Source organism: Panthera uncia, chromosome D1, assembly GCF_023721935.1.
Source record: "Panthera uncia isolate 11264 chromosome D1, Puncia_PCG_1.0, whole genome shotgun sequence".
In the NCBI taxonomy this organism is placed as follows: domain Eukaryota; kingdom Metazoa; phylum Chordata; class Mammalia; order Carnivora; family Felidae; genus Panthera; species Panthera uncia.
This window is the reverse complement of record NC_064808.1, coordinates 13,349,465-13,372,659: the sequence shown is the minus strand read 5'-3', so window position 1 is coordinate 13,372,659 and position 23,195 is coordinate 13,349,465. Positions and strand designations below refer to the sequence as shown.

The 23,195-nt window shown below is 36.2% G+C and overlaps 2 protein-coding genes across 2 annotated transcripts; both read left to right on the top strand.

Annotated features, from left to right (window-relative positions):
* Nucleotides 1–2,760: 2,760 nt before the first annotated feature.
* LOC125916154 (olfactory receptor 5D13-like) lies at nt 2,761–8,763 on the top strand. Its single transcript, XM_049622318.1, has 2 exons — nt 2,761–2,785; nt 7,847–8,763. The coding sequence occupies exons 1-2, from the start codon at nt 2,761–2,763 to the stop codon at nt 8,761–8,763; spliced, it is 942 nt and encodes a 313-aa protein (XP_049478275.1).
* Nucleotides 8,764–16,816: 8,053 nt separating this feature from the next.
* LOC125916143 (olfactory receptor 5D18-like) lies at nt 16,817–17,767 on the top strand. The gene has a single exon (XM_049622311.1). The coding sequence runs from the start codon at nt 16,817–16,819 to the stop codon at nt 17,765–17,767; it is 951 nt and encodes a 316-aa protein (XP_049478268.1).
* The last annotated feature ends 5,428 nt before the right edge of the window (nt 17,768–23,195 follow it).

The window sequence follows — 23,195 nt, the reverse complement described above, 5'->3', positions numbered from 1 at the left end:
AACAGAATCTAGAAGAGATCCCAAAGAGGAGCTTCCAGTGTCCTTGGACATGTTACCATTCCAGCTTCCACGTGTGACAATACACATGGATCATTGGCAATTAGGAAAGATCACACAAGCCTCAGTGTTCAGCTTTTATTACGGTTCTATTACATAGGGTTGATTTATTGACTGTCCACATGGTTGATCTCAGCCTCCAGGTTGACTGTAGACAAAAGACCACTATAGGCCAAGATTGACATACGTGGTCAGCCCCAACTTAAGATCAGGTGTGGCACTGATCATAAAGAGACCCTCCTATCAGGTAAGAAATAAATCACCTCCAAGAAACTGAGACTAAAAGCCGGACTTGCATTTGTGCGAGACCAATTTTTTTTTTTTTTTTTACTACACATTGAGTCTAATAGTCTATTTATGTGAGGAATAACCAAACTGATTTCCACAGTGCCTGAACCATTTTGGGCTTCCAAGAACAATGTACAAAACTCCAGTTACTCTATATCATCACCAATGTTTGCTACTGTACATTTTTTTTCCTTTTTAAATTGTAGCTCTCCAGGGGCTCCTGGGTGGCTCAGTCGGTTAAGCGTCCGACTTCAGCTCAGGTCACGATCTCGCGGTCCGTGAGTTCGAGCCCCGCATCAGGCTCTGTGCTGACAGCTCAGAGCCTGGAGCCTGTTTCAGATTCTGTGTCTCCCTCTCTCTCTGACCCTCCCCCATTCATGCTCTGTCTCTCTCTGTCTAAAAAATAAAAAGAAATAAATAAACAAAAATAAATTATAGCTCTCCTAGTGAAGAAGTGGCATGTCATTGTGGTATTGATTTGAATTTTCTTAATCACTAAAGACTTTGAGGATCTTTTCATGTGCTTGTGGGCATTTTTAGATCTTGGGAGAAATGCCTATTTAAATCATTTGCACATTTTCTAACTGGAAAGCTTGACTCTTGGGTGTTTGTTGTAAGAGTTCTACATATGTTGTGGATTCTACTCCATTATCAGATATATGATTTGGAAATCTTTTCTCCTATTCTCTGATTTCAATAATAATGTGTGGTTGTTTGTTTTTTTTTTTTTTTGATGCACACAAATTTTAAATTTTTATTAAGTCCAATTTATCTATTTTTTTCTTTTGTCATTTGTGCTTTTGGTCCCGTATTTAAGGATTCATTGCCAAATCCAAGGCTATAAAAATTACAGCTAAGTTTTCTTCTAAGTGTTCTATAGGTTTTGCCATTACTTTAGGTCTTTGTTCAATTTTGAGTTAACCACTGTATATGGTATAAAGTAGATGTCCAGGGATGCTGGGTGGCTCAGTCAGTTAAGTGTCCAAATTTGGCTCAGGTCACAATCTCACCGCTCGTGGGTTCAAGCCCCACATTGGCCCTGTGCTGACAGCTCAGAGCCTGGAGCCTGCTTCAGATTCTGTCTCTGTCTCTCTGCTCGTGCTCTGCCTGTCTGTCTCTGTCTCTCAAATATAAAATAAAACATTAAAAATATAAAATAAAACAAAGTCGATGTCCAACCTCGTTATTTTACACGTGAATATCCAGTTCTCCTTGCCATCATTTATGGAAAAAATGCCTTTCTCCATTGAATGTTCTTGGGATACTGTTGAAAATCAATGGTTCATGGATATATGGGTTTATTTCCGGATTCTTAATTCTATTCCTTGTATCTGTGGAGTAAGTTGTGAAATCAGGAATCATGAATCCCCCCCATATGTTCTTTTCCAAGATTGTCTTAGCTTTTGGACTCCTTTTAATTCCATATGGATTTAAAAATCAGTTTCCATTTCCACAAAATTACCTTTGGAATTTTGATAGAGATTGAGTGCCCTGAAACTGTATATAACCTGTGATGCTATGGCCAACTTAACAACATTAAGTGTTCCACGCTATTGCAGGAGGGACAAAACTTCTCTGCTCATCTTAAATTTTCAGCTAGGCTTTTTTAACAAAAAAGGTTAACAAGAGGGAAACAAAGTTTATTAATGCATGCAGTGCACATCACATGAGAGAAGTTTAAACATAAAATAATGCAGAGACAGCTTAGAACTGCAGCTTTGATAACATCTTCAACAAAGAACAATGAATGTGTAGAGAGTCGACAGGACAAAGGAAAACAGTTGTAGGCTTCCAAGGGTAGCAAACTGTGGGAAGGTCATGGAGAATATGTGCAGGAAAGGGAAGCCTCTTCCACTGTTGGTGGGAATACAAACTGGTGTAGTCACTCTAGAAAACAGTAGGGAAACTTCTCAAAAAGTTAAAAATAGAACTACCCTGTGGCTCAGCAATTGCACTACAAGCTTTTTACCCAAAGGATACAAAAATACTGATTTGAAGGGGCACATGCACCCCGATGTTTATTGCAACATTATCACCAATAGCCAAATCATGGAAACAGCCCAAATGCCCATTGACTGATGAATGGATAAAGAAGAAGTGGTATATATACATACAATGGAATATTACTCAGCCATAAAAAATAATGAAATCTTGCCATTTGCAAAGATGTGGATAGAGATGGAGAGTATTATGCTCAGCAAAATAAGTCAGTCAGAGAAAGACAAATACCATATGATTTCACTCAAATATGGAACTTAAGAAACAAAACAGATGAACAAGAGAAGGGGAGAAAAGAGAGAGGGAGGCAATCCAGAAGAGACTCTTAAAAATAGAGAATAAATTGACAGCTGATAGAGGAGAAGTGGGCAGGAGGTTGGGTTAAATGGGTAATGGGCATTAAGGAGGGCACTTGTGATGGGCACTGGGTGTTGTATCACAAGTGATGAATCACTAAATTCTACTCTGGAAACCAATATTACCCTATATGCTAACTAACTAGAATTTAAATAAAAACTTGAAACAAAAAAAAAAAGGAAAGTAATGGAGTAAGATTGCAGATTTCTTTGGGCTGATAAGTGTCTGTCTCTAGTAAAAAGAAAATTTATATTCTGCTTTTTGGCAGAAAAGGGGACGGTACAAAGAGCTTTCCCTGCATTTGTTGCTCTGCTTGCCTTCAGCTCAAAAAAAATTTTTTTAATATCAAAATGCATATTTTAGCAGGGCATATTCTGGATTCCTTCCCTATGAATGCACCGTAGCTTTTCATTTATTTAGATATTCTTTAATTTGTTTCAGCAATGTTTTGTAGTTACAGTATACACGTCTTTCACCTCCTTTTAAATTTATGTCTAGGTATTTGATTCTTTTGAGTGTCATTTAAGTGAAATGTTTTTCTTAACTTCCATTGAGGATTGCTCATTTCTGCTATCTAGAAACACCGCTGATTTTTGGATGTTTACTGTGTGCTGTGAAACTTTGCTGAAATTGTGTCGACTGAGATGATCATGTGGTTTTACTGCTTTGTTCTTAATGTGGTACATACGTTAGTTGGTTTTCCTACGTGGAACTACACTTGTATTTCTGGAAAAATGTCACTAAGTCATGTGATATGACGCCTTTAGGATGCTGTTGGATTCAATTTGCTACCCTTTTGTTGAGGAGTCTACCAAACATTTTAAAAAGCATTAACACCAATCCTTTTAAAACTCTTCCAAAAGGTAGAAGAAAATCTTCCAAAGTAATTTAGTCCAGCACTATTACCCCAATACTGAGGCTAGATAAAGATACTGCAAGAAAATTACAGATCAAGATCCCTGATGAACATAGATCTATATCGTTTTTTATGTGTGGATCCTCAGATGTATTGTTTCAGAGACTGCTGACTATATTTTATCCTTGATTTTCTTATGCATTATATAAATTGGACTCGATAAAAATTGAGCTTCTGAAGGATGTATTTACAGAGTTTTTAACTGCCTCTTCTATACTTAGAAAAGAGAATCATAACCTCAGAAGCACCGTGTTGAAGGTGAGCCAGGGGTTATAAGAAACCTGAGCCCCGAAATTACTATATGGAGCATAACTGCCTAATATTCAGGAATGCAATTTGAATCTTCCATTAGTGAGAAAGAAATATGCTCTTACTGCATCTGGCTACTGGTATTTTTGATTTGTGTCTTTCATGCATGTTGGATAGAATTACCAAATTAATGAATATATCATCCTTTCCATAAATTGGTATTTTAGGAAACCTACAATCCAAAATTATTTCAGAGTCAACAGTAAATATAAATATCCGAGGACACCTTACCTGTATTTGACAGGCCAAAGCAGATTGTCTTCTATTAATAAAACCCATAGTGTGACTAGAAAAGGAAGTTTTCAGTGTATTGCTAACTAATTAAAAATAGACAATGTAATTTATTATTTAGAAAGCTCTATATTACCATACACAGGGACATAAGTATACTTTCATAGGAAAATAGAAAATATAAATTCAACATGAATTACAATGACTATCTCTAGACTATTACCTATTTTTTTTTTAATTTAAGAGACAGAGAGAGAGAGAGAGAGAGAGAATGCAAGTGGGGGAGAAGGCTAGAGGGAGAGAGAGAATCTTAAGCAGGCTCCATGCTCAGCATGGACACCAATATGGGGCTTGATCCCAAGACCTTGGGATGACGACCAGGGTGGAAATCAAGAGTCGGTGCTCAACTGACCGAGCCACCCAGGTGTCCTGCTAGACTACTGTCTTACAGGTTATTTTTTTCTCATGCATTTATTTTTTTTTAATCTGTTTAGTGTTTATTTATTTTTGAGACAGAGAGACAGAGACAGAGCATGAGTGGGAGAGGGGCAGAGAGAGGGAGATACAGAATCTGAAACAGGCTCCAGGCTCTGAGCTGTCAGCACAGGGTCTGATGCAGGGCTCGAACCCATGAACCATGAGATCATGACCTGAGCTGACATCAGATGCTCAACCGAGTGAGCCACCCAGGAGCTCCTTTTTCTCACACATTTCTGTATTTTACATCAATGTAAAGATATATAGAATCTTGTTTATTTTCCTTAAGCTTAATGTTGATAATGCAAACACCTCAGGGCTTCAGGAAAATAATACACAACCAAGATATCACATGGGACGTGTTACAACTAATTACTTGAATTACAGTCTGCAAGGCAGTACCTCAGTGACATTCTCTAGTCTCTGCATCCCTAAGGTCTTACTGGCATATATTTGTGACACAGTTTGGTGCCCGGATTTAGTTTTCAGGTGTGATCTTATCTCTGTTATTTCTGAGTTGTCTTAATAAATTGGAAAAAAAAACAAGTAACTATCTGAAACATTTAATGAAACATACTGTGGACTATTCTCGCTTTCAGCTCTGTTTCTATTAATTAAATACTTTGCAGGAACATTCCTGGAGTTCATTCATCCAAGTGAAGAATTCTTCCCTAAATGACTCACGCAAGCCTTTCTGCATTTAAGTGAGTTGATTTTGTTTTACTTTAGAAGGAAAATATGGAGTTCCAGTAATCTTTGCAGGAGACGAGCACGTGTGTAGGACAAAGTGCCCACAGACCACTTAGTTCTGTGCGCAAAGGGTTTGTGGTATTGTATTCTAATTCCTTCTTTCTTTCAAATGTTATTCATCCTGTTTTCCTTATTTTGTAGTCACTCTGCAGCCAGCAAGGCAACAAACATTTGGCAAATCCAGAATAACAATAATAAAAAAAAATACAATCTCCAAAGAAGAAAGTAATAATAACAACCTTATTTTAAATGATAAGCTACAGCATATGGCACTCGTCAGTTATAAACAGTAGAGTTTATAAAAAGGCAAGAAACAATGAGCAATGTCTCTAATAGTAGGTGGTAAAATAAAATATGACAATAGTGGGAATAAATTGGGAAAATAAACTATGGGCAAATGATCACCTATCATGTAACAGGTCTTCATAAGTCCGCCATGACTGAAGAAAAATGTGTCAGGTGGCAATGAGATTGAATTTCTAGATCCAAGAAGTTTTGGAAAAGCCAGCTGAACATTGTAAATTGCCTGCATTCACTTTTAAAATGTATTTGGAGTCTTAGAAGTCACTGGTTGTCAGGTTAAAGTAATCGTGGAAAATTATTCTCACAGTGTTGCACGGAATATTTCAAAGTGAAGGAATGCTCCTGGGGTATATGTCCATAATCTAGCTTTGCAGGGCTAAGACTTTTTAAGGGAGTGTCACAGTGGCTTTGCTGTGGGATCGGTCTTTGAGATATATCTTTCCTATAGGAACGAACACATGGGAAGCAGAGAAAGCAATAGTGTGTTAAGAAAACCTATAGCAGAATGGGGAAAATATAATTATGCATCTTAGATTAAATGCCCCAATGAAATTCTATAGCGTTTCTATTGTATGGATTCAGGAGGAAAGAATTTCTATATTGTATGTGCCCACCCATTGATAGATGTCCATACTTGGGCCTGATTTTTGTAACAATGTAAGGTTTTTGGAATCCTACCCATTACTCAAAATTTCATTAAATAAGAAAGCTGAATATCAAGTATGCATTGCACCATGCCTTGTAGCCTTGAATTCATTACCAAAGTATCTACATCCATTGTAGTGATTTAAATTTTATATTACAAATATTCTCATTTTACTGTTGAGAAAATGCCTCGTGGCAGCAAGTAATTTTCAAGAAATATAGTGTGTTGTTTGAGATGGGTCTTTGTCCTGACACTTGTCCTTGGAAGAGCTTTAAACTTAGTTCAAAACGACAGAATGCATTTTTCACTGCAGCATGAGATTTATGCACACTGTCCAGTATTTTGAGAGTTTTCACTGTGTACCACCTACCTAGTTTCCACAATTGACCACACTGGAGAAAGAAGAGATTTTTGTTCAATATCGTTTTAACTGTCTTCCCTAGAAATGCAGCACATATTTTGCTGTGAATCTATCCCGATGAATAATATAATATGACATGAGGGATAATATTAAAAAAATTTCAAGATTAGTTCAACATAAGTGTGTAAGTTTAGGATACTTCTACAGCACAGCTGTAGCTGTGTTGAGAATATCGGATTACCAGGAGTAACAAGGGCGTTGAAAGGGAGATGAGGCAACCAAGAAAATCTTAAATTGACCATTTTGCATGAATGCTAGCATTTAAACTTTTTAAAACCAGTTAGAAGTTGATTTTCTCACAGTTTAAGGGGAGAGGCAGGTAAGAAAGTAAAGAATGTCATGTAATTCTTTGCTTCTACTGTTGACCCTTGAACAAGATGGAAGTGAGAGGCACCAACCTCCATGCAATCAAAAACCTACATATACCTCTTGACTTCCCAAAATTTAACTATTAATAGCCTAGTGTTGACCGGAAGCCTTCCTGATAATATACACAGTCGATTAGCACGTATTTTGTATGTTGCCTGGTTTATGCTTGTATATATATATGTGTGTTTTGCATTAAATATTGTATTCTTTCCATAAGGTAAGCTAGAGAAAAGAATTATTAAGACAAGTTGTAAGAAAGATAAAGTACTTTTACAGTACTATACTATATTTATTGGAAAAAAATAGCACGTAAGTGGGCTTGCACAGTTCGAACCCTTGTTCAAAGGTCAACTGTATTTTTACTAAGCTCAAATTCATGCAAAGAGAGTGGCTTATGAAGTCAGCTGCCTATGATAATACTGATTTTATTATCTGAAATAGAGCAAAGTCTAGTCTGTGCTTTATGTTCCTGTTTTAACCTTGGTTTTGATGATTCTAGTCACACAAAGTTTTTACTCACTGTGTAATTGTTACATAAGTCAATACTCACTTTTTAAACGTAACAGTGGAAGGAAGTCTACTATTTTCAGCAACACTCGTAAGAGACCCATTGAGCCTCTAAACTTGTCTTTTCTTCTCTTATGTATTTCAGATTCTGGAACTTACTTTCTGGATAAACTTTTATATTTTGTCCACAGGAATCAAGAAAACCAGAGTAGTAGAGTCACCTTCATTCTGTTGGGCTTCTCAGAATATCCAGAACTCCAGATGCCACTTTTCCTGGTATTCCTGACCATCTACACAGTCACTGTTCTTGGGAATCTGGGTATGATCATGATCATCAAGATCAGTCCCAAACTCCACACCCCCATGTACTTTTTTCTCAGCCATTTATCTTTGGTTGATTTCTGTTACTCTACAGTAGTCACACCCAAACTATTAGAAAACTTGGTTGTGGAAGACAGAACCATCTCCTTCACAGGCTGCATCATGCAATTTTTCTTTGCGTGCATATTCGTGGTGACAGAAACCTTCATGTTGGCCGTGATGGCATATGACCGATTTGTGGCAGTTTGTAACCCTCTTCTGTACACAGTTGTCATGTCTCAGAAGCTTTGTTCCTTGTTGGTGGGAGCATCATATTCTTGGAGTATAGCCTGCTCCTTAACATACACATACTTTTTGTTGACTTTATCCTTTTGTGGAACTAACTTCATAAACAACTTTGTCTGTGAGCATGCTGCCATTGTCTCTGTGTCCTGCTCTGATCCTTACATTAGCCAGAGGGTCATTTTAGTCTCTGCCACATTCAACGAAATAAGCAGCCTGGTGATCATTCTTCCCTCTTATGTTTCCATTTTTATCACCGTCATGAAGATGCCTTCCACTGGCGGGCGCCACAAGGCCTTCTCCACGTGTGCTTCTCACCTGACCGCTGTTACAATTTTCCATGGGACCATACTGTTTCTGTATTGTGTTCCCAACTCCAAAAGTTCATGGCTCATGGTCAAAGTAGCTTCTGTCTTTTACACTGTGGTCATTCCCATGCTGAACCCACTGATCTACAGCCTCAGGAACAAAGATGTGAAAGAGGCAGTCAAGACGTTAATTAATGTTAAATTATTCTTTGATAAAATGTAAAGCCAGAAATATGAATTAGTCCTTTTTTTAGGGTACTGGTAAGACTTGTCCAATAGAAAATTAGTCAATAAGGGTATGATACACTTGTAATTGACAGTCCATAATCTGTTCACTCTAAAGTTTAGTGAAATAACTTTAAAATTACATATGATGTTAGGGATAAAAGATTAAACCAAGTGTTTGATTCATAAATTGAAATACAAAAGTGTCTGTGTCAGTATACATCATCATGTAATTGCTCAGACAAATTTCAGTTCAGTTTAAGTCATGGAAGTGTGGGATTTTTGAGATGGTCTGAAGAGTTATGGCTTATTACAAGGTAGTTTACTTCTTAATATAAAAACAGTACCTTAAAAGCTCTTCAACATAGGAGCTCCCGGGTGGCTCCGTCAGTGAAGCATCTGACTCTTGATTTCAGTTCAGGTCATGTTCTCATGGTTCCTGGGATGGAGGCCCATGTCAGGCTCTACGCTGACATCATGGAACCTGCTTGGGATTCTCTCTCTCTCCCTCTCTCTCTGCCCCTCCCTTGCTCATGCTGTCTCTCTCTCTCTCTTAAGTTAAATAAACATTTAAAAAGCTTTTCAACATAAAACTCTAAGGTTCTAAAAACAAAAATTATATTTAATTCCACAAGAATCATCTTGGTACTGGAAGATTCCCTGAAAAATAAAAATAAATAAAAGTATATCTCCCTTAAAAGGTCCAGAAAACAATGTAAATTATAACTGGCAGTATGAACAAATATAAAATATTTTCTATGTATGTTGTAGCACAAGAAACCAATATACATTTTGGAGATACATGCCCATCACTGTAGTTTTTCTCTTTGTGTCAATATAGTTGTACTTTTTTCATTTATTCAAAATTTTATTGTAATAGTACTAGGTACATTTTAGGTTGTAAGAAATAATTTACAGAGATCCCAAGTAGTTTTTACCGATTTTCCCCTATGATCATATAATACAACAATCAGGATATTAATAATGGCACAATGTACAGATCTTACTCAGGCATCAATTATTTATTTATGAAAAACAATCATAAATTCCAGAAGGATGCAACAATAGCAATCCTTTAGAACCAGTGAGTTGACGAAGGTACCTCGGCTGATAGCAGCTGGGTCACTTGAGCATCAATACTGAGCTAACCAGATCAGCTAACCTCAATCTACAGGCCTGTAGGTAGGTCATCTTTATTGGACTATTCGGTTAATGGTCTACGTTGTAAGTTGAGTCACAATAAAGCATGCATAAAGCAAAGGTATGTTATAAGTGCCTGTTTGGGTCTCACCTGTTAACATGTTAGGAGTTAAAGCAAATCACATGACTAAGCCCAAGGCCAAGGGGTGAGAAAGGTATCTACATCTTGTGGAACTGTTAAGTTATAAGTCAACAGGGTATATATAGGGAGAAGCAAAGAATCTGGCTCAAAATCTACTGAAGATTGACCAAAGCATTTGCCTCATTGAACGTATTCTTTGATAATGCCAGATAACTTTATGGCAGATAACAGATAACCCACGACTGTGGTAGGTTTCAGCCAAGTTTTCTAATAATCAACTGGTTATTGTATTGCTTTAAGCAAATGCCTGGGATTAAATATAATAACTCACGTTTTCTTTGTTGTCTTAATCATGACTAAAGTTTATAAGCAAAGACTAGAGAGACATTCACGTGTGGTTGCTCTAATTCAACCACTTAAACATTACTTGTTTCTCTCCACTATTTAGAGTCTTATTTTCATATGGAAATTAAATGCTCTTTACCATAATGCTTTTCGTGGAATCAGGTATCTTGTGTCAATTAGGGATATATAACAAAATTATAATCACTCATTGTTTATCATAGCAATAACAAAGGATTTACTTTAATTTTTAATTGTTTGTCAACCAAGGGCCCTAAGTAAATGTTCCATCAGGTTCTTTCACTATGTGCATGCCTCTGCGTGTGTGTGATCTTTTAGGAACACAAAAATAAGTTAGGAAGCTTGAGCGTGTTATCATGGAATATATGGTATATTCAGTAAGGTTCTAAGGTTAAAAACTAGAATATATAATTTTTAAATATTGATTTTGAAGTTATGTAACTTGGGGTTTGGTAATTTAATTAGTTTTGTGTTTCTCAGTGGAAAACAAAATAAAAACAAGAAAAAGTGAAGAGCTGAAAAATCCTTTTAGAACATGATATTCTTTTATGTTGGTAAATGCTCTTACATATGCAGCTTATTTACACAAATGTAATGTAAAATGATTTTCAAAAAGCCTCACGTTGTACGTTCAACCTGAAAGTAGACGTTCTAACAGTGAAGCTAAACACGTTAGATAATATATTAATTCACTAGTGGTTGTGTTACGTGATGGCTATGGGCTATTTTTTTTTTCTACCCATGGATTTATATGCTACTCTTCCTTTAAAATTTTAGATGTAGTAGGCATAAATGTGACTTTCTTTCTGTCCAAGGCCTGTGACGTAACAGGTCCATATTGAACACAATTTTCTTTCTTTCCTAATATGTGGCCTAGAAAATATTCCTAGAGGTACAGGAATAACATAGGTGGACTTAAAATATTAGCACTATGACCTTTCTGGCTGAACTAAAGAATACAGCTGGCTTTATAGCCAAGATGATGATTAACTAACATATCCTAGCCCCCAGCTGAAGGCAAGCATGTTCAGCATATAAGAAACAATAAGCCTTAATAGTTGAATGTAAAATATATATACGTGTGTGTGTGTGTGTGTATATATATATATATATATATACACACACATATACATATATATATGTATATATATATACATGCATATACATATGTATATATATACATAGTATATATACATATATAGTATAATATTAAGTGTTATATATATTATATATATGTATATGTATATACATATATACATAGTATAATATTAAGTGTGTTTCTATATAAATTCATGTAGGAACAGATAAGCAAAATTAAGAAACTAAAAAAGCATATCATAGCAGCTATAAGTATGCTGGAGTCAATGGGATAGATAGGACTATAATTTTTCATGATTTTAATAAGTATAACCTCTATACAGAGGCACATTATTTTTTAAGATGTAAAGATCAGCATGTCAATGATTTAAAAGAAATTATAGTCTAAGCTGAGGAAGAGGAAGTTCCCTCTAATTATTTTGTTTGTAGCTCATTATAGCACACACTGTCAGGATTCCCTGAGGTCTGTGCCCCCAAGGTTAGGCACTTAGAATAAAACAAACACCATCATGGAGTATAGTTTCCAGGTCTATCTACTCCTGAAGGACATCTCTATGTTCCCTCCAAAATTTCTTAACAATTGCAAAAGTGGCATTTCTTGGGATCTTTATTGAATAAAATTTTGCAAGAAACATCAACTCTGATCAAAGAACTGAAACATTTAAACAAAACTTTCAGTTTTGAGACAGAAAGTACAGGCAGCTTATTAATAGTAGCAAGGAAGTCAATAAAAATGCATCGGGAAAATCTGGCTTTTGGTGAGTTGATTCAACCTAAGATTATCTTTTCATTCTGATGTGAGGGACATTGGAACCCAGCATGTTGTTGGCTGGAGCCACCTACGTGAGCTGAGTAACAGCAATTTCGACTTGGTTTATGTGTATATTCAACTGGCTGCATTCTACTTGCGTTATTCCCAGAACCGTTGTTCTGAGCTGGAAAGTTCGTCTCCAATTGCTAAGCTAAACACATTGTGTGGTTTGACAAGAAATGTTAAATGCAAGTCTTCTCCTAAAGAAGTGATACTCTTCACGGAAAAAGCTAAGGCGCACATGCAAACATGCACATACACACACATGCCCATAAATGTAGCAAACGTGCCAGGCACTACACATACATTGTGGTAATAGACGTGGAAAGAACATAGAAGAAGAGAAAAGGCATTTCTATTAACCAGCAGTTTTTTTGGAGGGGCTATGTGGTACTTCAGGAAATGGTGGCACAACGTACAACAACAAGGGTAGAGGTGCCATTTCAGAGGGATGAATGGTGGAAGATTAAGAGTTACAAATGCTTGTTTTTGTACAATAAGGATTTAAGGCCCCACTGTGAATGAAGCACTATGGTCATGGCAGACGATGTGGTCATATAGTGCCTGGAGATATTAAAGACATCTGGGCAGAAGTTTCGATTTGATTCACTTAGTATAAAATGCTCTCAAAAATGCTTACACCATTGCATTCCAGGCTAAGTGTGAGTGAACAAAAGTTAATCTCACAGACTGGACTCCAGTTGGAAATCTTATATACAGGTGAGAGGATAGTTGGTGATAGGAAAAATGAAGAGGGAGGGTGCACTTAGACTATTTCTCTCTTTTCACCTTTCCCTGATTGCCTTTCCCACAGTCACACATACGACACGGCAGAAGAGACAGAAAGAACCAGGCAGGGTTAGGAAAGCAAAGGAAAATGAAGATTCTGCGTTGCTGGATTAGAAATGGATACGACTGTGAATCCAAGACTCAGTGAAACATCTCAAATTAAAAAGAGTCCAGGAGATACAATTCTTTTTAAAATAGCTTTCCGAATATGCACCACAAGAACGTTTAAAAACTTGGAACTCGTACTATTTTCATAGAGATTAATGGCAGTAGAAAATTAACATGGAAGGAAGCCGATATCTGTGGAGATCTTAACCAAGTGTAGGATTTGTTGGATATTTTAAGGTCATACGTCATTTAATATGTTTGCGCTCAACATTAAATGAGCTAGCGTGGTGTTACCATCCACATTTTGTAGATGAGAGTATTGAGGCTCATATGATTAAAGAATTTGTTAAAGTTGCTTATGTAATATACAACATAGGCTGAAACTGAACTAACATCTGTTTCCTAAATTCACGTTCTCTATAAAATAACATGATGTAAGGCTGTCTTTTCTCCACCCACTCAAATTAGCCCCTTCTCTGAATGGGGTTAATTTTCAAAAAAGTTGATAGTAGAATTTTATAAGAAAAGTTTCTGATATGAAAAGGTAAGTGAGATATTTTATTTTCCTTTTTCTGCACTCTGAACAAAGATATAGCTTCTTTATTCAATCCCAATCATACTCCCAGTACCAAGCTAAGTTAGTTAAAAACAATACCCTACTTAGTTTGACAAGCTTATCACCACAACATTACCTTAACAATTATTGCCTTTATGCATTTGTTTTGTACCTGTAGAATTGGTGAACTAATAAATCTACAATGGGAGCATGTTCCTCACAAGGGGTGTGGAATGGGCGAGGAAGTCTCACATTCATTATGAGTAACCTGGAACTCTTAACTCTTGAACTCCTTAAGACTTCCTGGCATTCTTTCCTGACCTTGAACTCCTCTAGGTCGTTAAGGCATCCTGGAATTCTCTCACTTAAAGTTTATGTGGGACACGTATTGAACACAACATGTGCACTCTTGAGAAGTGGCGGAGAAAGCATATTTACTAACAATTTAACAAATAGCCCAAGTAGTAATGAGAATGGAGTGGGCACTGGTGATTGGTGATATGAATGGAACCTGAAGACCTTCTGGGTGGACAGAGTGGCTCGAGTAAAGGCAAGAAGTAGTGAGATTAGCAGCAATTCAGTTAGACTAAAAGGCCACGCCAGGGGTGAAGAGAGAAGTAAGGAGTCAACAGTGCATGAAATTTAGTAATAAATGCACAATCCTCAAATTTGTACAAATGTTTCAAGTACACGTCTGAGATTTGTTGCTTACTGGTAAATCCTGGACAAAGCTTGGCAGGGCAGTAAATTGACCTAACACAGTTCAAATATTTGAGTACAAATACCCAGGCTCTATCTATCTATCTATCTATCATCTATCTATCTATATCTATATCTATCTATATCTATACCTATCTATATATCTATATCTATATCTATCTATATCTATATCTATATCTATCTATATCTATATCTATATATTTAAAAACTTGGAACTCATACATATACATACATATATATACACATACACATATGTATACATATATAGCAAGTGCAGATTGCAGAGTCCATTGCCTTTTGGCACTCCATGATATCTCTGAAAAGATTAGTTTAGTTCTTAGTGTCAATATCAGCTCAAAGGGGTCCATGCTATACCTAGAATATTGACTAGGTTGTCTGAAATATTTAGAAACCCATGTGAGGAAGAAAATGGAAAAACAAAGCACAAACAATAAACCAACACTAACATTGTTTACCTAGAGAAGAAAAGAGCAAGAGATCTACCTTAATGTCTTCAAACATTTGAAAGTCTCTTTATAGAGAGGATTAGCTTCAAATCCTGTGAACTCCAGAGAGAGAGAAAGATCCATTTGGACTCTGAAAGCACTAGAAAATACGATAGGAGAATACTACTTAGGATAAACATAGAATTGAGTATGATGGTTACTGCTTTGATAGTTTCGCTGACGAGTTTGAAGAGAGATCATTAGGTGTGAGGACAGGAGCTTTAATGTAAGGAAAGGGCAGTGGAAGTGTTACTAAAGAAGTCTGAACACAAGACATATGAAAATACTCAGAAATTCTTTGCCTTTCAACTGTACTAAGTCTTGTCTTATCTTGGTTTAGAGTCCTCACAAAGATCCTTATTCTTTAGTAGGTAGAATATGACTAACAATTTAGGGAGTCTTTCACTTGAACTAGACCAAGCTCTACAACTAAACCATGATGTATTGGGTTTATCTAGCCTTCTGGCAATAATAGCAGATTGTATCTCAGAATTCTTCACTTGCATGAATGTGACCCAATAAAAGCAATCTAAGTTCCTGAATTTAGAGAGGATTTTTGTTTAAATCAATACACATAACTACATATATGAAGTTCACAACAGGTAGACCCAATCTTCTATGTGATGGAGAATGTGACTGCATAGCTAATGCTCTGTTCCTGGATTTGTGGTAGATTTAATGATATGCTGTTGTGTGTTATAGACAAAGCTAAAGTTGTGCAGGTTCACAGATGTGTCCAAGATGGCAGGATCATGTTCATTATCTCTCCACATCCACTTCTAGAATTCATTCTTTAGGATTTGACCTTGTGGAATTGGTAATATTTAAACTCCTGCTGTTTTACAGAAACCAAATGTTTATATTTCTTAATCTAACACATTTTTTTTTATTCTTCATTGACCACTACAGATAGACTTGCCACATTAGAACAAAGTTTTTGGTTGTTGTTGTAAGTGATACTTCTTTCTCAGTACCGTATTTTGTGTGTGTGTGTGTGTGTGTGTGTGTGTTATAATCACTAATAAATAAGCATATTTTTTTCATTTTAATACAATAAGCACTACAAACTGTATAGCCAACAGAAGAGGGTTGATGTGAAATTTTCAAGACTATATGCAAAATACTCCCTTAGAAAACAGTTATAAATCATTGAGTAGTTTGGGCCTTCAAAATGACCACATGGTGGGTATGTAATTGACAGAATATAGTCATCCATGGAATTTTTGACCAGACCACTTAAAGAAACTCTTAAGTCCTTGATAATGGGCTATATCTAGAATAGGGAAATACTCAATATAGCAATACAAAAATTGTGAAGGTCTGATGATACATTTTCCCCCAAAGATATTTACAGTTATGTTTTTCTTTATGTATTAAAAGTGTTTAATTTTCCCAACGTGGCTTCTGACATGATCATATGAGTACTATGATGTGCTCAGAGGTTTTTTTGTTTGTTTTTTTTAATTTTGTTATATGTCTCCTTTGTGCTCATATAATTATATTTTATCCTGGGATATTCAACGTTGTAAGGATCATATACATCTACAGGTTATTTATATAACTTAGTACTACTGATTAGTCCCATTTTTTTTTCTTATTTTCCAGATGAGGAAACTAAAGTACTGAAGGATACAGCTAATTGCACATAATTAAAAAGTCAAGTAAGACTCCAAAGTGAAACAGAGCACTCGTGTACGCACTGACCCCATTGCCTTCACTGGCTCGCATTGACCTGTCCTGACTTCCTTTTACTCTTCCTTCTCAAGTTCTGCTGCTCAATTCTCTTTTCTTCTCCTTTATTTTTTAAAATCAAGAACCATGGCACTGGATGAGGGAAATCAGAGCTCTGTGACTATATTTATCCTCCTGGGTTTCTCGGAGTACCCACACCTCCAGGCACCCCTCTTCCTCATGTTCTTGACCATCTACACAGTCACTCTGGTGGGAAACCTGGGCATCATTGCGGTTGTAAGGATCAACCCCAAACTCCACACACCCATGTACTTTTTCCTCAGTCATCTATCCTTTTTGGATATTTGTTATTCCAGTGTATTTACACCCAAACTGCTAGAGATCTTGGTCATGGAAGACAGAAGTATCTCCTTCAAAGCATGCATGATGCAATTTTTTTTTGTTTGTGCGTTTGTGATTACAGAAATGTTCATGTTAGCGGTTATGGCCTATGACCGGTTTGTGGCTGTTTGCAACCCCCTGCTCTACACAGTGGCTATGTCTCGGAAACTCTGTGCCCTCTTGGTGGCTGGAACCTATGCATGGGGTGGAATATGTTCCCTGACACTCACATACTCTCTTTTGGAACTGTCCTTCTGTGGTCCCAACATTATACATCACTTTGGCTGTGAGTATTCTGCCATCCTTTCTTTATCCTGCTCTGACCCCTCCTTTAGTCAGAGGATGTGTTTAGTCATTTCCACATTCAATGAGGTGTGTAGCCTCCTGATTATCCTCGCCTCCTATATTTTTATAGTTGTCACCATAGTCAAGATGCCATCTACTGGAGGACTCCAGAAAGCCTTCTCCACCTGTGCCTCCCACCTGACCACCATCACCATCTTCCATGGGATCATCCTTCTTCTCTACTGTGTGCCCAACTCCAAAAGCTCGTGGCTCCTGGTCAAAGTGGCCACTGTGTTTTTTACTGTCATGATCCCCATGTTGAACCCTCTTATTTACAGTCTTAGGAACAAAGATGTGAAAGACACAGCCAGAAAGTTAATTCATACCAAACTGCTTTCTCACTCAATGTAATTTGGATTCTTTTCTTTTCTTTTTTTTTTTATTTTAGAGACAAAGAGAGTTGTGGAAAGGGGCAGAGGGAGACAAAGAGAGAATCTTAAGCAAGTTCCATGCTTAGCATGGAGTCTGAAGTGGGACTCGATCCCACAACCCTGGGATCATGACCTAAGCCAAAACCAAGAGTTGGACACTCAACCGAGTGAGCCACCCAAGCGCCCTTAATTTTGATTTTTATACACATACACATACACAATTACTTTTAAATACTTTTTATATGTTGCACTAAGGGTTACTAATTTTTCTTCAAATAACTGGAGAAAATGTATTCAGATAATTAGTTCATTCATATACATCTGTGACATTAAATCTCACTGTGCTTTAAAAAATTGTTTACAGGTTAAAAAAAAAGAAAGAATGAAAATTCTTCTCAAGTTCCAACCCCAGAGGGTAGTGTGCCAAATAATGGTCCTCCAAAGAGGTTTTCATCCTAACTCTCAGAACCTGCAAAGATGTTGCCCTTCCCTGCTCCCTTTGTTCCTTCTCACCTTATTCTTCCCTTCTCATCCTTCCTCTTGAATCATGAAATATGACAAACACATAGAGAAGTAATTCTGAATAATTATCCCATGTGTTACTTTCTGTAAGAAAGTAAAGGCAGAGCATTATCAGCATTTTTCAAAATTTCCATAAGCACTTTCTCATCACTGCCTCTCCAACACCTCTAGGAGGAAACTCCTTTGTGGAATTTGTGGTCTTCAAAGCTTCTTCTTTTTAGTTTAGCTACAACTCCTAAGAATAAGTCTGAGAGTATAAGTGCTAGCTTTCCCTCCTTTTGAAATTCACATAAATGAAATCTTAGAGTATATATTCCATTATGTCTGGCTGCTTTGGCTCAACATTTGTTTTAAGTGAATGTTTCAATTTATTAGCTGTAACCGTAGTTCATTTTTTCTTGTTGAAGAATGTCCCATAAAATAAATATGCCATCATTGGTGTATCTATACTATTAATGGCCTTTAGTTATTTCCTCTTCTTGGCTTTTATGGAAACACTGCCATGAATGTTCTTGCACAGGCATTTGCACATAAGCAAACACTTACTCTGTGGGATGTGCCTATGTGTGAAAGTTCTGGATCACAGAGAGCTGGTTTCTTCTCTTTTACTAGATCCAATCAATTTTCCAAAGTCAGTGTACTAATTTACATTCCTCCTATATCGCGTGTGATTCTAATTATTGCCCATTCTTGCCAACATTTAATATGGTCACACTAGACATGTTAATGTCTTCAAAGTTCATAGGTGAGTATTGGTATGTCATTTTGGTTATAATTTAAGTTCCTCATAGTTTCAATGTGGTTGAATTTCTTTTAATAGGGTTATTAGTAGCCCTTTGGTTCTTTTTTCTTTGTGAGATGCCTATTTCGTTTTTTTGTCCATTTTCCTATTGGGTTGTATTTTATTATAAATATGTAGTTCATTATGCATTTTAAATAAAAGTCCTTTTTTTTGGTAAAATTGCCATGACTATTTTCTCCTAAACTGCACTCTCTATCCACTCTCTCGACGATGTATTGAGGGACACAGATTTCCTTATGTTTAATCAAACAGGGTTTATCAAACTGTGCTTCCAAGGTCCTATTCAAGATATATTTATTTCCTCTAAAATAATGAAGATATTCCCGTATTTTATGGGTTAAGTTGTCCTAAATTTAGTACATTATTATGTCTTTTATATTATATTCTATTTACTCTTGGATTGTAGACTTTAATTTTCCTTTTACACTGACTTTTCAATGTATTTCTAAGATAAAACTGGAATTAAATTTTGGTGTGATATGAGAATCAGCTGATTTTGTATTTTAACTTGTGGATGCATATTTTCCCAGCAATATTTATTGAAAACCACTCCATTAGCACTGATTGATAGTGCCAGGTTTTTCATAAAGTAAATGTCCCTATATGTACAGTATATAAATTTTCTACATGCTTCTCTGCTTTATAGTTACAACCATCCATAACTAATAAGATATGGTATCCAGTAAAGCCATTCCTGAAAATTTAGGTTTTTTTCTTACAGGTTAAATGAGATTTATTTATTTATTTATTATTTATTTATTTATTTATTTATTTAAGAGAGAGTCTCAGGGGAGAGAGGGAGAGGGAAAGAAGGAGAGAATCTTAAGCAGGCTTTACACTCACCACAGAGCCCAATGGAGGCCTAGATCCTGGGATCATGACCTGAGCTGAAATCAAGAGGCAAACACTCAAGCAACTGAGACACCCAGGCTTCCCTAAAATCTCGCTTTCTATAGGTTTTTTGTATATTCCTCCTGCTTCCAGATTAACAAAGTTATCTGCTTCATTTGTCTGTGTTTTTGTGTGTATTTTGGGTTTTTGTGAGTGGATGTGGAATTTCATTAAGCTATTTTTTCTTCATCTGAGTTTCTTTAATATTTTCATATGGTAACTTACATTTTTTGAATTTTCTAATATCAACTCAAGTGATCTTTTCCCGAGAACATGAATTTAAAAGTTATAGAATAGAATATTTTTTTTCTATTAGCGGATCAGTTTGTGTCAATAGTTTATCTGTAATTTAAAATTCTGTGTTCATAATTGCTCTGCAATTTTCTTTTATTGCATTGTCCTTGTCAGTTTTGTACATCAAAGTTGTATTGGCCTCTCTAGATGAAATGGTAGGAATTTCTCCTTATTCAATTCAGTGAAAAATGTTCCTTAATAGAATTCACTGAAAAATAAGAGAATTTTTAACTGCATAGTAAAGTTTTAATTACTAATGCACTTTTTAAAATAAGAAAATTATAATCTCAATTGCTTCTTGAGTCAGTTTCATTGTTTTCTTTTTCCTTTTTCTAAGTTTTTAATTTAAATTCAAGCTGGTTAACATACAGTGTAGAATTGACTTCAGGAGAAGAATGTAGTGATTCATCACTTATATATAACACCCAGTGCTCATCCCGACAGGTGCCCATAAGATACCTAGGAATAAACCTAACCAAATAGGTAGAATATCTGTACCCTGAAAACTCTAGAAAGTTTATCAAAGAAATTGAAGAAGACACAAAGAAATGGAAAGACATTCCACGCTCATGGATAGGAGGAACAAATATTGTTAAGATGTTGATACTACTACCCAAAATAATCTACACATTCAATGCAATCCCTATCTAAATAACACCAGCATTCTTCACAGAGCTAGAACAAATAATCCTAAAATTTGTATGAAACCAGAAAATATCTCAAATAGCAAAGTAATGTTGAGAAAGAAAACCAAAGCTGGAGGCCTCTCAATTTCAGACTTTAGGATGCATTGCAAAGCTATAATCATCAAGACAGTATGGTACTGGCACAAAATCAGACACATAGATCAATGGAACAGAATAGAAGACCCAGAAATGGACCCACAAATGTATGGCCAACTAATCTTTGACAAAGCAGGAAAGAATATCCAATGGAAAAAAGACAGTCTCTTCAGCAAGTGGTGCTGGGAAAACTGGACAGCAACATGCGGAGGAATGAACCTGGACCACTTTCTTAAACCATATATTGTTTTCTTTTTCTTGGAGCTCACCCACTCATCATCGCCAAGTTTTCAAAGTTGGTGGCACAACTTTTTTCATAAAAGTTTTTTATAAAGTTGAAATGGTCTATAGTTATGCTCAGTTTTCATTACTGACATTAGTTATTAGTGCCTTCTCTCCCTGTCTCTCTCTTTTGCTTGTTTAGATGTATGAGAGTTTAATATTATCAGGTTTCTCCAATTTTGGATTTGTTGATTGCTTCTATTTTATATTTGCTATTTATTAAATTCTTCTGTCTTTGCCTTTTAATTCTTTTTTCTTTCTTCAGATGCTTTCCTGCTGAAAATACCTGTGACTCTATCTGAAGGCTCTTTTTCTCCTGTTTCTGGGAGTGCCCTCAATCCATACATAGGCCAGTGTGAAAGTGCCAAACAGTGAACATCTACAGGAATAGCTTTCAACCAGTGGTAGTATATGGTAGTGAGAACATAAAGATCCCATCTTCTTCATTCCTTGAGGGGGGAACAAGTCTAAATTAGGTTTTACACAGTCTTCTAGGGCCCCTCAGTGGGACTGACACCGAATTATCCACACAAATAACCTGTTCATTTTTGGGTTGTCTCTCTTCCTTACTTAGTTACTGGTGCTTCCTAAGATCATCTTCCAAACAAACTACTTGCATCCAAATCTTGTTTCAAGGTCTGCTACTGAGGAAATCAACCTTGGATAGAATGGAAAAAATCTTCGGAACATCTGTAAGAGATATATGTAATAACTGTATAGAAAGAGCTCCTACTTACAGTAAAGTACAAAAACCCAATAAACATTTGCAAACAATCTCATGAACACACATTAAAAATAAATTAAAACAAATAGCAAGAATATGGATTAAATAAAACTTTCATAAATGCTGAGTCTGATTGCAAAGTTGAACAAAGGTTTTTTGAAAACTCTTTGGAAGTATGAACCCATAATTCCAGTCCTTGGTATTAACCAACAGAAATGCATATATATTTGCACCAAAGACAGGGACAAGAATGTTCACAACCACACTATTTCCAATTGCCCCAAAGTGAAAATGATTTATATATCCCTAAAAAAGATAAATAATTTTTGGTTGCATTTATTCAATTGGATACTGTATAGAAATGAAAAAAAAAACCTACCGATACTCAGGACAACATTATGGATTTCACAGTCATGATGTTAAGTAAGAAGAATGCAAACATCAGAGTGTATAAATCATATTATTTTATTAACAAAATTCATGAATAGTCAAATTAGTTTACCGTAATGTGTCAGTATAGTTGCTGCTCTTTTGGGCTACTCACTGGGAAGGCATAGCAGATGCTTCTAAGTGATATTTTGATAATAACTGATATCATGATCTTGTTGGTAGGTATGCAAGGTTTTTTTAATTAAACAATTCATTGAGTTGAACTCTTAATTTTTCATGTCATTGGATTTAAGTTCTGAGTAGGGAAAGGATTAACAGTGGGCAGGGATAGATAAGGGATCCTTGGGGAGTCTGTCTGCAGCTGCAGCTGGGTTTGGTGAAAAAAAAAAAGATATCTTGCCATTTGCAACAACGTGGTTGGAACTAGAGTGTATTATGCTAAGGGAAATAAGTCAGGCAGAGAAAGACAAATATCATATGATTTCACTCACATGTGGAATTTAAGAAACACAACAGGTGAACATAGGGGAAAGGAGGTAAAAATAAGATAAAAACAGAGAGGGAGGCAATACATAAGAGACTCTTAAATACAGAGAACAAAGTGGGGGCTGCTGGTGGAGAGGTGGGTGGGAGGATGGGCTAAATGGGTAACAGGCATTAAGGAGGACACTTGTTGGGATGAGCACTGGGTGTTCTGTGTAAGTGATGAATCACTAGGTTC

Coding starts and splice junctions, on each gene's coding strand:
- LOC125916143 (XM_049622311.1), top strand. CDS start 16,817: ATGGCACTGGATGAGGGAAATCAGAGCTCTGTGACTATATTTATCCTC.
- LOC125916154 (XM_049622318.1), top strand. CDS start 2,761: ATGGGCACTGGGTGTTGTATCACAA. Junction 2,786..7,846: donor CACTGGGTGTTGTATCACAA/GTGATGAATCAC, acceptor AGAGTAGTAGAG/TCACCTTCATTCTGTTGGGC.